At 45.1% G+C, this 17,019-nt stretch overlaps 1 protein-coding gene and 1 long non-coding RNA gene across 3 annotated transcripts in view; both read right to left on the bottom strand.

Annotated features, from left to right (window-relative positions):
- Positions 1 to 11,438, bottom strand: part of LOC135806499 (apoptosis-resistant E3 ubiquitin protein ligase 1-like) — a 30,352-nt gene extending 18,914 nt beyond the window's left edge. The window contains exons 1-8 of one of the 2 annotated variants that reach the window (XM_065320687.1): positions 11,136 to 11,438; positions 7,848 to 7,960; positions 6,904 to 7,076; positions 6,060 to 6,181; positions 3,608 to 3,640; positions 3,151 to 3,323; positions 1,423 to 1,653; positions 564 to 785 (exon numbers count right to left, since the gene is read on the bottom strand). In XM_065320687.1, coding sequence (XP_065176759.1) covers positions 564 to 785; positions 1,423 to 1,653; positions 3,151 to 3,323; positions 3,608 to 3,640; positions 6,060 to 6,181; positions 6,904 to 7,076; positions 7,848 to 7,960; positions 11,136 to 11,301 — 1,233 coding nt within the window. In that variant the 5' untranslated portion in view covers positions 11,302 to 11,438. Of the gene's footprint in view, positions 1 to 563; positions 786 to 1,422; positions 1,654 to 3,150; positions 3,324 to 3,607; positions 3,641 to 4,949; positions 5,582 to 6,059; positions 6,182 to 6,903; positions 7,077 to 7,847; positions 7,961 to 11,135 lie in introns of those variants that run through there. The other variant, XM_065320688.1, reaches the window with a different exon arrangement.
- Positions 11,439 to 14,004: 2,566 nt separating this feature from the next.
- On the bottom strand, positions 14,005 to 16,800 carry LOC135807168 (uncharacterized). Its single transcript, XR_010551495.1, has 2 exons — positions 16,368 to 16,800; positions 14,005 to 14,197 (listed from the first exon to the last, which is right to left on the bottom strand). It is a non-coding gene; the product is annotated as an uncharacterized LOC135807168 (long non-coding RNA).
- Between the last annotated feature and the right edge of the window lie 219 nt (positions 16,801 to 17,019).

Raw genomic sequence — 17,019 nt, forward strand, 5'->3', positions numbered from 1 at the left:
CCGTCCGTAAATATCGAACTTTTTTCACCAAACTAATTATTTTAGTTTAGACCCAACCCCTTCCTCCCTCCCCCTCAGAACGTAAAAAATGTTGACATACATGCATATACTTGAAACGGCCATGTACATGAATCAATGTTTTTCTGAAACGAAACTGGTCAACCCCCTCCCACCCCATAACGAAATTATTTCGTTTTGTGAAAAAAGTTCGATATTTATGGTCGACCCCTAAATTTCGTAAATGTACTACTGGCACTCATTATGCGTGTCCATGTACATGTATCAGCTGTTCAGTTTTGACTATAATGGAACCCCCTGTAGATATCGCTGGATCCACCGCTGGATCACATGATAGATCACAGGCATGATGAAGATGGTTGTCCAGTATGATCAAGCGTTCCAATATGACATTGTGTGATCTCACTGAGGACACTCCATATTTTCAAAATTGAAAAAGAAGAAGAAGATACAATTACTACAATCAACATGATCATATACGATGTGCGGCTCTTCATACAAAAATACTATTATGGGTGGAATGTACAATGAAGACAATTTCTTACAGAGTTTCCCGTTGTCTCGGCACTCATAGTTTTACTAGATGCAGCACCAGCAGCTCCGGTGGTGCTATCGTCCGCAGTACTGGGGTCATCATCCACTACGGATGGCAGGCGCTGTGCTGGCAAGGCTTTGGAAAATGGCACAGCATGTTGATTCACCACTAGCGTGATTGACACGTCATTCACAGATTTTAACGCAAACGTGCTGCCGTTGCGACAAAACGCCTGTCCGCATGCCATCAAGATAATAAGACAACAAGGAAATATCAAGGGCCTATATGAAAAAGGGTTTCATGTAAAGAGTGCCCGTCCAAATGGGACTACTGGCATAGCGCGGGTACTAGTACTGGCCGGGGACAATATACATGCATTCTCAAATGGCCACTTGTCCCAGTATTCGTGTGAGTCACACTCAGCCTTAGTTTTTTTTGTCCCTTGAATAATAGGCAGAAAACACTCACGATGAGACTATCCTACATCTAAATCCCCTTTGGCGACTTGTAAGCATTGACTCGCGTGCAGCCTCCAGAGGACAAAACACGGGAATTACAGAGTGAGGACATCACACTTTTGCACAATAGCGACATAGCCAAGGTGTGAGTTATGTACACTGAACATGGAACAAGAGAGAGAGAGAGAGAGAGAGAGAGAGAGAGAGAGAGAGAGAGAGAGAGAGAGAGAGAGAGAGAGAGAGAGAGAGAGAGAGAGAGAGAAAGAGAGCGAAAGAGAGAGAGAGAGAGAGAGAGAGAGAGAGAGAGAGAGAGAGAGAGAGAGAGAGAGAGAGAGAGAGAGAGAGAGAGAGAGAGAGAGAGAGAGAGAGAGAGAGAGAGATAGAGGCACAATCTTGATGCGGTGCCCATACCTTTACGGTGAATGTGACTGTAGTGCCAACAGCATACTCATGGCAATCCTGACCCACACCAGACCATTCAATTTGACACTTGTTAGCATCCAGATAGTTTCCAGTAAAGAAGGATGAAGAAAACAGCGACGGGCCTTGGTCAGCTGGCTGCGGAACAGCAGCCTGTTGCCTCTCTGGTTGTGCACGACGCTCTTCTCGCTGCCGCCGGAGCCTGATTGACCGTTTGAAGATCTATGCCGAACAAGCACAAAAGTTTAAACTGGTGTCCAATCAAATACACGTGTATGCTAGTAATGCAGCACGTCCATGTGCATTCTAGCTGCCGGTAATACATGAACATAACACATGAATACATAAAACAACACATAGGTATACTCCATTTCCAAACAGCTAGCTGCTTTGACCGTCTTAGCCTACTTTGGTCTCATCAGCAGAGCTCAGAGTCACTGGCCAGGAATGGGCCGGCATTCTTCATCTAAAAGTGAACGTTTTTTTCAAGATATTGTTTATTACTGCTGAGACTATAATGGATAAATAGATGACATGGAGACAATCATTTTAAAATAGCAATAAAATTAATAGGATGAATAGCACTGTCATCACTACACATCATCGAAGTCATGAGGGTTTTCCAAAATCGATTTTCACGTCACATTCATCAGTGGAATATCATGACTAAAGGTTAGCCATGCAAAACAATGATTTTAAAAGTATACATTCTATAGTGTGTGTGCGAAGAAGGAAATAAAGTGCTGCAGATAGAAGGCAAATGGGCGAGACAATAAATGTGACACTAAAGCTGAGCATAAAAGGGGTGAGACGATAGACGTAAAGTGAAGTGGGAACTATGAAGTGAAACAAACAAGTGCGCACCACGAACTTACGAAAACAATCTTAGCGCAACCACATGCTTCTTCTGCTTTCTGTTTCGTGGTGTGCATTTGTTTATCTCACTTCATAGTTCCCACTTCACTTTACGTCTATTGTCTCACCCCCTTTATGCTCAGCTTTAGTGTCACATTTATTGTCTCACCCATTCGCCTTCTATCTGTAGCACTTTATTTCGTTCTCCGCACACACTATAGAATGTATAATTAATCATAGATTTTGGAAAACCTTCATGATTTCGATGACGTGTAGTGATGTCGGCGGAAATCATCCTATTCATCTGTCCCTTTGGAAAAACGCGGCCAAGAATTCAAAATTCCGCGGGGGGAAAAGCGGGGGGTTCTGCGGCATTTTCCGGGGTAAAATTAAAAATCTGCGGCACTTTCTGCAAGTTTTTCACCCTCCTTGTAGAGGACATGACAACTACTTGCATGAAGGAGCACCTTTCACACTATCCTTTGCAGTCACCAACTGAATGAGAGTGAAGAATCTTGGAGAGATCTACACCCGCCTACACTGGCAAGAGCAATGTGCTCAAACACATCGCAAAGTAGTTTTTCTGCTGTTTACTGAGTAGTCATTTTACTAATTTACCCTAAAAATTCAAATTCCGCGGGCAAAAGTGTGGATTCCGTGATTTCCGCGAAATTTGCCGCGGCATCGCGTTTTTCCAAGGGGACAGATTCATTGCTATTTTGAGACTATGATCATGTTGACATGTTTGTTTGCATGTTCCGTAGATAAACTGGTAACATAGCAACAGCCAAGTGAGAAATGCAGAACATGTAGCAGTTACGAGTACGAGTACCTATACATGCACACAACACTCCATGTACCTACCGCCTTAGAAATGATGTCACACAAAGAGAGGGGGAGGAAGAACGGGAGGAAGGCGACAAAGAATGTGGCTGCCGTGAACTTTGCAAGCTCCACTGCAGAGCGACGCTGTTGCTTCCTCAAACCCCAGGCAGTGACCAAAACAATGGCCGCCCATGCGGTTGCCAATAGCAGATCTAGGCAAACAAGACGGTAAAGCAAAGGCATGGGGTTACAATGAGTACAACGTAATGAACACAAACTGGAAAAGGGAGCTGCTCCGGCACTGGAGAGTTAACACTTTCCAACAGAGGACCAAGTGTATGACTACCGGCTAGGAGACGGACAAGGTGGATATTTAGCAGATGCCAGTGCCAGGCAAAGTGATCAAATGATAACTTTACTATATCCTCCACCCGTCACCACCATGATTAATTTTATTGATCAGATGATCAAATTAATTATTAATATAATTACTCACAAGCGCAACCATAGAAGAAGAAACTCCAGAGCCCTGCAGCACAACACAAAAAGACGGAAAAGGCAAGAGATGAAGCCACCCACTCAATCTACTACAATCAAGAGTACACAACCAAGAGTGTGTAACTCGACGATCCATCAGCATATTGCGGCTATCAGACTCACCGACGCGATCATGCTTAGCCAGAGATAAAAGTACAACGAATTTGTACATTGGAGCTACAGTACCGTAAAAGCCCCTGTATACGCCCACCCTCCGTGTACACGCCCGGTCAGGGGAAGTCAACACTTTTGTTTCAAAATAACGCCCATGCCCATGTATACGCCCAGGTATACCGGCAACACCAGTACATGTACAGGTACTGATACCCAATACTTACTGCTATCCCTATTCCAAGTATACGCCCGGTTCCAAAATAACGCCCGTGCCCTCGTATACGCCCAGGAAATCGAGGCTACCTTATGGTGGGCTCGGAGGCGATGCCTGAAGCCACCAGCTGAATAACTAGTCAATGACGCAATAAATGAAGTTGCTCCATTGGTTCGACTGCTGTTGACAAAACAACGGTTCGCGTGAGACTCGGCTGGAAGCCGAGTTTTTCGCGTCCGCAGGAATGCCACCACCCTCTAGGATTAAGGCGCAGATGCAGATCCTAAGCGGTGGGAGGTGAGTAGATCAGACCCACCACAAAGTGCTCAAAGATTGAAATCACTTGAACCTGGTACCCTCTGTTTCTCAATCATGGTCGTGGACCATCCCATTATGCCTGCCTGGCACAAAGGTGGAGTATAAATCCATAAATCAGTTGTTGGGGTGCATAATAATACTATCGCATTCAAATTTCACCGGCTAGTTTCAAACATTCTCAAAAACAATTCTCTATACCAACATGGCCAGCAATTATTACTTCAAAAGTTACTGAGTCTTATGTTTAACAAGTACCGTAAAATCCCGCCAGAGCGCCCCGTCTCTCCCATCCTCCCCTCCCTGACTTCTTGTCAGGGACGTGATCCTCGTATGACTCTGTCACAGTCTGTGATGCCGTACTGTACTGCAGACGCGTGCTCGACCCCATTGGAAATGTACGCAACAGTGCCCACCCTCTTGACCAGGGGTCGCACAAACCCTGAGTTTTGACGGGTCTGTACGACTCTTGGCTCTTGACCTTTGGTCGGTGTACGAGATGCACGAACAGTTTTCGTAGGGTGAGTACTTTTTCATGTACAGTACTGAACGCGGCAAGTAGGACTCGCCCATCCGCACCCGAAGCATCGAGGAGGTAGGGGCGCTCTGGCGGGATTTTACGGTACATGCAGTCATGTACTTGCAGCCATGTACCAACCAGTTGCTATACACAGGTCCATGATGACGGTGGCAACCTTGGTAACTGCTGGCATCATATCGGGGAATAAGGCGAACGCGTCATACAATAGCGGGGACGTTGAGACCTCTAATAAAAACGATAGAAGCGTTTCTGCGAAGCTGTAAACTACTGGCAGAGATGCATTCGACAAGTCAAACGAGTCAAACAAGTGCATGTGTTCAAAATAATAGCCGGCTGATACACACAGATCTAGGATAACGGTTACCACTACTGGTATAGCACCTAGTACACAGAGCACCGGAGAGGAAATAGGCCATGAAGTTGCCATTGCAAGCGATTGCTACTCGGAACTCCCTACAGAAGCAATCATGAAGTAACTGACAACGACCACTCATGGAAACTACTCTATTTATTCCAGTGAGAGGTGCGAGCAAGGTGACGCAAAACATACTGCTGGACGATAAAGAAGTGAAAGGAGGGTCTGTTGCCCTGTGTGCTGAGTAGCGGCTACACAAGGTGGCAATTGGAAGTATGACAATTTGAGCCTGCTGCATGTTGATGTACATGAGTACTTGCAGATGACAAGATAAAGAAGTGAAAGGAGGGTCTGTTGCTCTGTGTGCTGAGTAGCGGCTACACAAGGTGGCAATTGGAAGTATGACAATTTGAGCCTGCTGCATGTTGATGCACATGAGTACTTGCAGATGACAAGATGATAAAGCAGGGAGTGTAGAGGATACTAGGAGTGGCATGGAAATCCTCACACATCTTGTTTCTCGCACCTTACACAACTGGCCAGTTGGGTGAAAGAAAAGCCCGCCTATCACTTCTTTACAGCCCAGCACCTGACAGTGTTTCACACTACCCCACATCGAGCTGGCATGAATAGAATACTTTCCTTGCTAACCAGTGTCGGTCTTTGGTGCCAATCCTTGCAAGAAAGCAGATGACAAAAATGCAAAAACCCACGAACATGTGTTTGGTGTATGGCTGTGTCCCTGCTCACACATGTACATGTGTTTGGTATATGGCTGTGCCCCTGCTCACACATGTACATGCGTTTGGTGTATGGCTGTGTCCCTGCTCACACATGGACAAAGTTACATTGTAAGTCATGTAACAACTCACATAGAAATAGAGAGAAGAACATGGACGCAAGGGAAATGGAATAGGCACGCTCGGCCTCGAAAACAAGTAGCTCCTCTTCCTCAAATACATGTGGGCGCTCCTGCTTTACTAGATCCACAAGGCTGCAGCACACAAACAGAAAAAACCCATCATGGGGATTCACGGCACTCTACTATCATAAATGCACATCTATAGCGCAGCTCCAAAACATAGATGCTGCGCCTACAGTAACCGCACAAACGCCCCAAAACTCCGCATGAACTAGCTCAAAACCAGAGAACCAAACCAGTTCTAAAACATGGCTGCAGTCCACACTAGTCCACACTGTGTCTCTAGCCCATAATAACATAATAAGCGTACGGACAGATTTGTACATTGACAAAAACCTGAATGGCATACAGAAATAGAACACCCCTTATCCGGAAGAACTTGTGGAAAATAAAAAAAATAAAACTGCATATCAAGGATATCAAAATGCACTATATTCAAGACACGGCATGTCAAGGATATCAAAATGCACCATATTCAAGGGCTAAAGTAAAGAAGAAAGACTAGTGAACATTGACACGGATACAAGCTCTAAATCTGGTCGCTCCAGAACCACCGAATCACCACCCCTGCCACCACCACCACCAACGTCCAAACTCCAGAATAGCAGACAAGAGCAATTTCATACTCCATATAGCACCTTTGAGACTGGGAATGAACACAGGTTCCAGTTCACACAAACCAATACAAGTCAATCATAGTCACAGGCAGCACATTATTATGTAGAATGAACCCCTTCCCAGCTAAATAAAGCAAACACACTACTACCAATATTGGCATAACAAGGCAAACTTACACTTCACAACTTGGATTGTGTGCCTGCATGTCAAGAAACAAATGTCTCCACTGACTGGCAGTGGTGTTTGCAAAGTCTTCCGCATTATGAATGCCATGCTGATGTAAACACACCAGACACACATCCACAGGAATCCCACGTGACACCAACCAGCCTTCAAACTCTAACGCAGCCTGGGTATCAAAGCACACCCGCACATGCACACACATGTGCGTGCAAGTACACACACACACACACAGACATACACACACACACGACACACATACACATACATGTGCACATGCACGCACATGCAATCACAAATCAAAACCAACTAGTCGTACAACATGCCTTGGGAAAGATCTGTTCCACTTCCACCCGCCAGTTATAACCAAACTACACTACGCATAGAAGATGGTGCCCAGTGTGCTTGCTCTCCCCTTGTTTAGGGTGTCGCCACCTTCAATGCACACAAGAGGGGGCTCAGGATGCATCAGAGTTCCTCGGTTCCAAGTTACTATACTAATAGCAATAGTAGAGTTAGGCGAGCAGAAAATGGTGAAGGTCTCGTGATATACCAATTGTCACATCTTAATATGTCACTCGCGTGCAGTAATATGACGGAACATGAGTGACACCATGCGTGCATACATTGTATGCGTGGTATGCACGCATGGTGTCACTCATGTTCCGTACAGTAATGTATGCACGTATGATGTCACTCATGTACAGTAATATATCGCTCCTGTACAGTACTGCATGCATGCATGATTACGCATACACAGACAGATTCTTGGTTCTTGTTCGTCTGTTTCCTTATTCGTACAATTTGGTCGTCTTGTTACTCCTCTACAGATGAGTCTAATACATGTACTTCATTCTTGCAACACAGTGTGCATTGTTACATGACCAAGTGTATAGCACCAAGCTTCCACTCGCAGCTACCATCCACACTTCACTCTCACCTTGGTGGATTTACAAAGTTTGGTGATGGCATCGGAACGGGCAGGGTTGTTCTCCAAGAACCACCAGGCTATTTCCTTCTTCAAGCGTACCACGTCATGCCGATTCTGAACGCCTGGGGACACCAAATTCGTATTCCAACACACAGAAAGCACATCAGCAAAGTACACACTACTACACATACAGGCACTAGTAAGTGAATGACTGTAGCCTTGGTAAAGTAACAGATTCCCAACTTACCCAGTGGACTACAGTAGAATAACCATACGAGTATTGATCAGTGTCATGTTACTTACCTGACTACAGTACCAGGCGCCCCACACCCCACACCCCACACCTGACTACAGTACCAGGCACCCCACACCCCACACCTGACTACTGTACCAGGCACCCCACACCCCACACCTGACTACTGTACCAGGCACCCCACACCCCACACCGTCCGGCCAGGTGTAGCAGAAATAAAAGCCTATAAGCGGACGTTGCCATTGCCACAATACACAAGACAAGTTCCTGTTGTACCCCCCAATGATCGTGCAGCGTACTGCAGGGTGGCTGAATACTGTACATGCTGTCTGGTGCAGTAGCTGGCAATTGGCAATTGCCCACAATGCAATAAAGTGAGGGCAGCGTGTGTTTCGGGGCTCGTGAATTTTCGCTTTTCGGATAGCCCAGTCGGCATCAGGCCGGTCTAGAGGTACTAGTGGATATGTCTCAGAAGTAGTTGGTCTCAGCAGTAGTTGGTCTCAGTAATTGGTCTCAGCAGTAGTTGGTCTCAGCAGTAGTTGGTCTCAGTAGTAGTTGGTCTCAGCAGTAGTTGGTCTCAGCAATAGTTGGTCTCAGCAGTAGTTTGTCTCAGCAGTAGTTGGTCTCAGCAGTAGTTGTAGTAGTAAGTAGTTGCTGTTTAGACGGATCAACGGCATTGTGTTCTGCTTGCTCTTTCCTTCGTGTTGGTGTTTTTATCACTATTGATTTCACAATCATTTTCTTTTTGCCCGTATACGAGGCTTCAGTAGATATAGTGTACAGTCAACTTCGCTAATATCGACTGCGGATATAACGACAATTCGCGAATAACGACAGAATTTCCGTGCCCAGAGCAAAGTCCCATCCAATTGTAATACATATAATGAGACTTCGGATATAACGACACTTTGTGAATAACGACACTTTTCTGATGCCGCGCCGAGTTTCGTTATAAGCGAAGTTGACTGTATAGGTAGCAGCAGTAGTTGGCAAGCCCAGACAGAAACTATCTCCACGGGCGAGTTGTCACGCGAGGGCCAAACAAAACTGCTTTGCTCCCTCCCAGGGATTCTGCACTCGCTCTTGAGCATAGTACAGACACTGACCAGCCTAGCCGTAGAAATAGAGAGAAGAACATGCACCACTGCAGCAATGCAAGATTAAGAGATGGAAGCTCCATCCTCGGTGGTCTGACAGGGAACTGGACAAGGTCAACCAGCAGAAGCGTCGCCTGCATTGAAAGTGGCTTGCTGACAAAGCAAACACTGAACCTCACGCAGCATGTAGACGTGCTCGCTCGGCTGCTGCAAATGCAAACAGGCGGAAACGAAATCAGTACTTTCAAAGTCAGTGCTAAGATCTTTGTCAGAACCCATGCAAGTTGTGGTCAGTCCTGAATACTGGGACTGGACGCAAGACACACTCAATCCAGCCGACATACGACATAGAACATGTTGCGTCTACGTTATGGCAAAGTAGTCTCTGATAATTCTCGACCTTCAGTGCTCTCTATGCCTCAGGGTCCACAGCCTTGTTCTGCCCTGACCTCACTCCAACATGTGCGTATCTGCGATGCTGAACGGGTGTTGCAGCGCATCGACCCATGCAAAGCAACAGGCAGTGAGGGGATCCCAGGCTTGCTCCTAAAGTGCCGTGCTGACCCGCTAGCACCATCCCTTGCAGCACTTGTCAATGCGTCCCTGACCTCCAGCACTGTACACTGGCTTCAAGCATGCGTATGTCGCCCCATTGCACAAGGCTGGCGATACATCTGTCGCCAACAATTTTCATCCTGTGTCCCTGATCCCAATTCTCTCGAAGCTGCTCGAGAAGATGGTGCAGAAGGCACTCGTCGATATGGCTGGTTTTCTGTCCAGCACACAATTCATATTTCGAACAGGACATTCTACGGAGGATGCCCTTGTATTGATGGTCAACAGAATCCTGGCTTCAAGAGATTACCGCGTGTTCACGGGTGTAATTCTCCTGGATATGTCGAAGCCATTCGACAACGTAAACCACCAGCAATTAGTCCAAGGTCTCTTCAGTGTGAGCGTCACTGGAACAGCGCTCCAGTGGCTCATGTCGTACTTGTCCAATCGGTGTCAGATTGTCCAGCCAGGATCCCAGCTTAGCACAGTGGCTCCATTGCTCAGTCTCAACAGATACAACACATGGTCTCTCTGCTGTGGAAAGCGGACTTCTTTCTACTTTCACTATTATCAAGAGTGCGTATCCCACAAGAGTGTGCGACACCACTATCAGTGCCGTCCCCTCAAAATTTCAAGTTGACGTCATTTTTACGGTGCAATGCGCACTGTACACGTATTATCGGACATATTCTAGACCAGCGATGGACAAATCTCCATTTGATCCGGTACAAAGCAGTGCTAGGAAACACGTACATGTATGGCGTGTTGACACCCAGTACAGTACAGACGTAAATACTCGTGTGAGGAGCATTGCATCATAAAAAATGACAACTTGAAATTGTGTTGGGGCAACACTGTATGCATGAGCTGCACACTGTTGGGGCAGGGAAGGTATTCTACATTGGTGCGGTTATGAACAGGCGGGGGAAAGTTTTGAAGAATTGGGCCCAAATAACCGTATTTTATAATTTGTATTGCTTCAAAAATTAAAATAATCGACGAGGAGACAATAGTCGTAAAATTACATTTTTCCTGTTGTTATGAGAGAACAATTGATCTTTATTGCTATTTTACAAAAAATAAAGATAAAATTATTGTTTAAAGACGCACCCGACGCACGTACCAGTTCCGACGCCCTGGCCTGTGGGGGTTGTGTACGCTTGCTATTATAGGATCATGAGGATGGCAGATAAGTTGCTCCGACTGGTCCTAATTGTGTAGGATGGCAGATTATTCCCTTTTACCATGAGCTCTCGAATCATGCATCAGCTATTTCGAATACACAGTGACAGACTTTTCAAGAGAATATTACAGTACTAAAATGTAGTATGCAATGTACAATTTCAACTGTGGCTCAGCTCATGGCTCCACATGTAAAAGTGCGTATCTAACCTGAGGCGAGCAGTCCAGTGATCACATCCGATTCATTCAGGTGACTGTTGTTCAAAGCTACCAGCAAGTCATCTTGCAGCACGTTTTGAGACGTTTCCGGATAGAAATAAAAGGCGATCACTGCTGCAATCACGACCAACACGATTTGTTGCTTCGTGGCAGCCATACACGAACGTTGGAAAGTTCCTTTTCAAATTCTAATGTGGCTGGTCCACAGAGAGAGTAATATTACCCATACTAAACCACGATCTGTTTCATTCAACCATGTTCATGAAGATATCCCACCAACCCCAGTGCAATATACAGTAGATTGACTGTAGTGTATATAAATATGTAGTCAAGAGTTCATATGAACTCTTGATGTAGTGTTTGTAAAAAACACTAGTGAGGTTTTGCATTCCGAAATTCGGCAAAAAGATTCGGCACGCGGGAGCGAGGTCGAAAATGCACACGAAGATTCGGCATGTTTGTTCGGAAAAAGCTCACTTTGCCGAAAATATTTTTCGGATGAATTTTCTTGTAGAAGAGCGCTAGCGCGTGATTTATTCAATGAGGTTTCTTATCTCGGCATCGCTTCGCAGGCGTCTTGGGCGACATCAGCATCGCCAGCTACCTCTGATTGCTCCTCTCCACTGCCTGTCTACTCTCTATCGCCTGGAGTGTCCTCACCGTCATCTGTGTGGCTGAAAGGACGATGGCGATACGCATAAAATTTGACTTGGCCATGGAGTTGGTGTTTCTGAGGCGACTGAGGAGGCAGGTTTGGCCCTCGACTCTTTGGGCGATCAAAGTTCGTTGGAATCAGCAAGAAAGGGAGCACGGGACAGGACGTTGCTGATGCTGGGGCTCACGAAATGAAAACACATCATTTTCGACTTGCAAAACAAACGTTGGTGCGAAAATTCGGCATTTTGATGTTCGACAAATGACCGAAGAGCGCGGAACCGAAATTCGGAATGCAAAACCTCACTACTTTCGATGAAAAACTTTCGATGTTTAATCAAAAATGTAGATCCTCCGGCTCCACGGTACGGAGCCAGAGTCCACGTACATACATTGTACTGATTTTGAGTTTGAAAGGACGAATGTGTCATGATGACGTATAAGGCAGTGGTAAAAATATGGGTAGGATTAGGAGTCATTATTATTTTAGGACTTCCATCCAGTATAACCAAGACCTACTATAACTTAGTATAAGCAAGAGTACATATGCACTCTTGCGCAATTGCCTTGGTATTACCAAAAAGAGTACATTACCCCATGGGGGTTATGACTGTCCTCTTGGCCATGGCATATGGCCAAGAGTCCATAAACAGTTTATGCACTCTTGATATGGCCTATTCTCTCCCATATTTTGACCGTAGCATTTGTGAATACAATGGCAATGTAGCAGGGAGTGGCGCCCGAACGGTTTGGATATCATTCCCTGGTTTGTAGTTGTAAGAGAATAAACAATCAAATCATGTTGCGTATTTATTCCCAGTCTTATACCTTCACCAGAGAGTCGTAAAAATCAAAAGTATCATCATGTAGATCCACATAGCTGACAATCATCAACAGCGCATACACCGGCAACAAATTTACACCCGAAAGACAACCTAATACCAAGAGTACATAGCCTAGCAGATCGGGGTTACATGTATGTACTCTTGCTAATACTGATGGTCGATGTTAACAAAGCTATACTAAGTATCTAAATTAAAGTATTGACTGAGTACGAGGTCAATATAGGCCTATATATATATAAAAGCCGAGGTTTTTTTTTTATATTTCCTATACTATACTGACCAAGTACGAAGTCCATACCGGTATTCGATTTATCACGACTAACCAAAGCATGTGTTCAACCGCTAAAAAGGAGTCAAATATAAGCGGTCAATATAGCCCTAAGGAGTCAAATATGCAGGAATATTTGACTGCTTAGGTATGGCAAAAATCGATGTGAGTCAATACTAAGGGAGTGATAAAAACTAGCACGGAACTCAGCATTGTCAGTTACTAACAATATTAGTTACTAGGATGTGTTTCCCCTTGCTACTAAGGTGGCAAGAACACCCCCCCCCCCCCCCCCCAACCACACACACACACACACACATATACAAACACACCTTGACCTTGGCATGCGACTGCTAAGCTGCCCTCATGAGGAGGGAAACAAAGGGGTAGCATCACAGCTTCGTGGCAGAACATCCGGCCTAATGCCGCTGCAGAATCTGCTGCCTGCGATACCTTTCGCCGCACACACAGCAGAATTTGAACTGGAGACGCTCCCTCGCTGTTCACCACACACACACACACCACACACACACATACACACACACACACACACACTTGTACTCATCTTGCTCACTGGCAGAAACTGCGCACGTTGGTCTCCCGGAGGAGAGGAGAGAGATTCAAAGGAATCTTGGAAAGGTGACTCAATTGGCTATTGAGCAACCCAACGCCCAGCACCCACTGAGATCCCTAAAGTCTGTGCCAAGATCCAACTGCATTTACCCCTGCTCCCAGTGAAGGTAATATTTGCAAGTACAGTTGCGCTCGCTGAAATCCGACCCAGAGTGCATGTTTGGCGCCCTCAACTAGCACGGCCTTGACGCCCTGGAAGTGGCACGAATGCGGCTGAACGTACACATGTACAAATACAATGATGTAATCGGAACGTGTTCAGGGCACCAGCTTTGCACTTTGGGTCGGATTTCAGCAAGCGCAACTGTAGTACACACACAAACACACATATAATGCCACATGTAGCACATGCCCAGCGCACAAACACACACACACACACACACACACACACACACACACACACACACACACACACACACTCAACGCCCTGGCCAACAAAACTTTCAAAGGAACACTAAACTTCTGTGTGACTTGTTTATTTTTGTCTCTTTCCAGCCAAGATAGCTGCCTTTTCTGCTTCCATGAACTCAGCCAGTTTCCTTGCTCTTTCTTCCTTGCGTTCCTGTCTCTCTACAGCTTGTTGCTGCCGCTCTTGCTTGTACTGTGCAATTGCCATAGGCATTTCCTTCATCTTCTCGCGGATTTTCCTTTCTCTGCAAGTAAAGAAAACAAGACAACAGATAGAAAAACGAGTTCTAACTTCTCTAAATCTTGCCCTATAAAGTCATGTACACTGGTTAATCTGAGGATGGGCTATAGGCCCGGCTAAAAACAATATTATTGTAGCCCAGAGAAGCTTCAGGCAAGAAACCAGCAACCACCGAAGTGAAAGCAAAAGTTGTAGTGGTTGAGTGTGCTCCCCGTATACTGGAATACTCTATCACCGTTGTTGTTCTCTCTCTCTCTCTCTCTCTCTCTCTCTCTCTCTCTCTCTCTCTCTCTCTCTCTCTCTCTCTCTCTCTCTCTCTCTCTCTCTCTCTCTCTCTCTCTCTCTCCCTCCCTCCCTCCCTCCCTCTGTCTGTCTCTGTCTCTGTCTCTGTCTCACACACACACACACACACACACACACTCCATTTCTTTCTTTCTCTCTGTCTGTCTCTGTCCTAGTCGCTGTCTCTCTCTGAAATACCGTATTTCCCTCCACTGATGATAGGAACGAGAAAATCGATTCTGGGTTTCAATATTATTGTTATAAAATACACATACATGTAAAACAAGTAACGTAGTTGCGTGATGCCTGCGGCCTTCATCCTATTCATAGCTATATTTAAAATATCTTTCCTCAATTTTGCCCTTTTTGATGATCAGCTCATTTCAGCTGTTACATGATATGCTTCCTCTTTTCCATCCTTTCTCTCCACCGCTAATCTCTACGTATTACTTCAAGTATCTTATTCCACAATAAAATAAATTAAATAACCGACGAGGAGACAACAGTCGTAAAATAGCAATGAAAAATATCAATTGTGCACTCATAACCATGTATAAACAATTAAAATGAAACAATTCCAGAACGTTTTCGTGTGACCATCATCAGTGGAACATCGTCACATAGTAAGAATCACTAAAACAACCAGTTATATAGCTAGAGTAATATGAAAAGAAGCGTGAGAATGCAGCACAGCTAGCGGTTATGCATAACGCGTGTAGTGTGAACCTTTGCAGTGTATCTGAGAATGGTAGCAGTAGATGAATGTGGCAGCTGTGAGTGCGTGTGAACAAAAACTGGTGAGTGCGTATCATTTAAAAAGTGTGAGTGCTACAACATTTTCTTTTTGCTTGCATAGAACAGGGTCACGTGTGCGAATATATATTTTGTTCACACGCACTCACAGCTGCCACATTCATCTACTGCTACCATTCTCAGATACACTGCAAAGGTTCACACTACACGCGTTATGCATAACCGCTAGCTGTGCTGCATTCTCACGCTTCTTTTCATATTACTCTAGCTATATAACTGGTTGTTTTAGTGATTCTTACTACTAGTATGTGACGATGTTCCACTGATGATGGTCACACGAAAACGTTCTGGAATTGTTTCATTTTAATTGTTTATACATGGTTATGAGTGCACAATTGATATTTTTCAAAATAAATTAAATAATTAATAAATTTCACGGTTCGCGTGAGACTCGGCTGGAAGCCGAGTTTTCCGCATCCGCCGTGGGAACGCCACCACCCTCTAGGATTAAATATTCCACAATGACCCGTACTTATAAGCTGAGGTTCTGCTAAGATTAATCATATTAGGGGGCATCCGGCATTATCGATATTTTTCACAGAACGAAAAGTTTAGTTATGACCAGTGAGTAGCAAAATACCAGGAGATGACACAAGCATACACAACCAATTCGACGATTGCCTCTGAACCGTTTTCACCCAGCGGGTGAGATTGGGGTAAGATGGTTACCAAAATACCATGCAGTTACGCATGCGGAGCAGGATCCTTTCGATCAATGAGCAGTAAAATATCCACCGCCAAAGAGACTCCTGCTACAACCCGTAGAAACTCAGGGCTGAGAAGTTCCAACAGCTGTCTGTCTTTGCAAAGTACCCGAGCCTTATAGTGAAATCAAGATTGGCTCTGAGGTGTACAAGAAAGACATGCATGCATGCACATGTGGACATGTGTGAATGTGAGGGTAGGTGCCCGCCTGACACCTGTAGACAGACGCGCCCCAGCATGCGCCATTATGCTATGGCTGTGTGTTCGGATCTGCTAGTTCTGAACATGATATATATTTACACTTTCCCAGTGAGTTTTCCCATAGTCCTACATGACATTACGCAGAACCACGAGCACGAAAAAATATTGTTTACCTTTGCATCAAGATGTGAAACCGGTCATCGTCAGGAACTTCAAGTAGTGTTCTGGGGATTGTTGTTGGAACAGGATAGCCCTCGATCGCCAAGTGTCTCACTCTCTGAGGTACTGCTCCAGGGAAGAACCTTGGTTGTGGCTTGCCCTTAATATATACTCGTTCTCTCGAATAGATCACTTTCTGCACAGGGTAAGGGAACATATGAATGACTGACAAATTGTATCTCATATGAGAGTTGCGCCAAGTTGTATAGCCATTGATAGTTTTAAACACGTGCGTTTGGGCTGCCATCGCAGTCACAAGGCGTCCACTGGACGCGACCAGTAAAGAACCACAATGATCCCAAAAACACTGATCTAATTTCGTTTAGAGAGAGATAAAAGAGATACTAGAAAATGTAGACAATTATTTTGGCTAGTGTGAAAAATGCATGATTGTGAAAGACTTGTTCGAAATGATCGACCGCTCACGTGATTTTCACCAGGATTTGCGTGACCATGGTGACGTTCCTTCGCATGTAGCTACTAGTACTATGAGTACTAAGACTAAGGCAGTAAGTAGCTAGCAGGCCTCGAGCCTCGTGATCGTGAGTACATCTACTAGTACTACTCATACAGCTGTACCGTGTACGACAGTATGTCAGTGCATCA

The sequence above is a fragment of the Sycon ciliatum genome, chromosome 1 (assembly GCF_964019385.1).
Source record: "Sycon ciliatum chromosome 1, ocSycCili1.1, whole genome shotgun sequence".
Taxonomy (NCBI): Eukaryota; Metazoa; Porifera; class Calcarea; order Leucosolenida; family Sycettidae; genus Sycon; species Sycon ciliatum.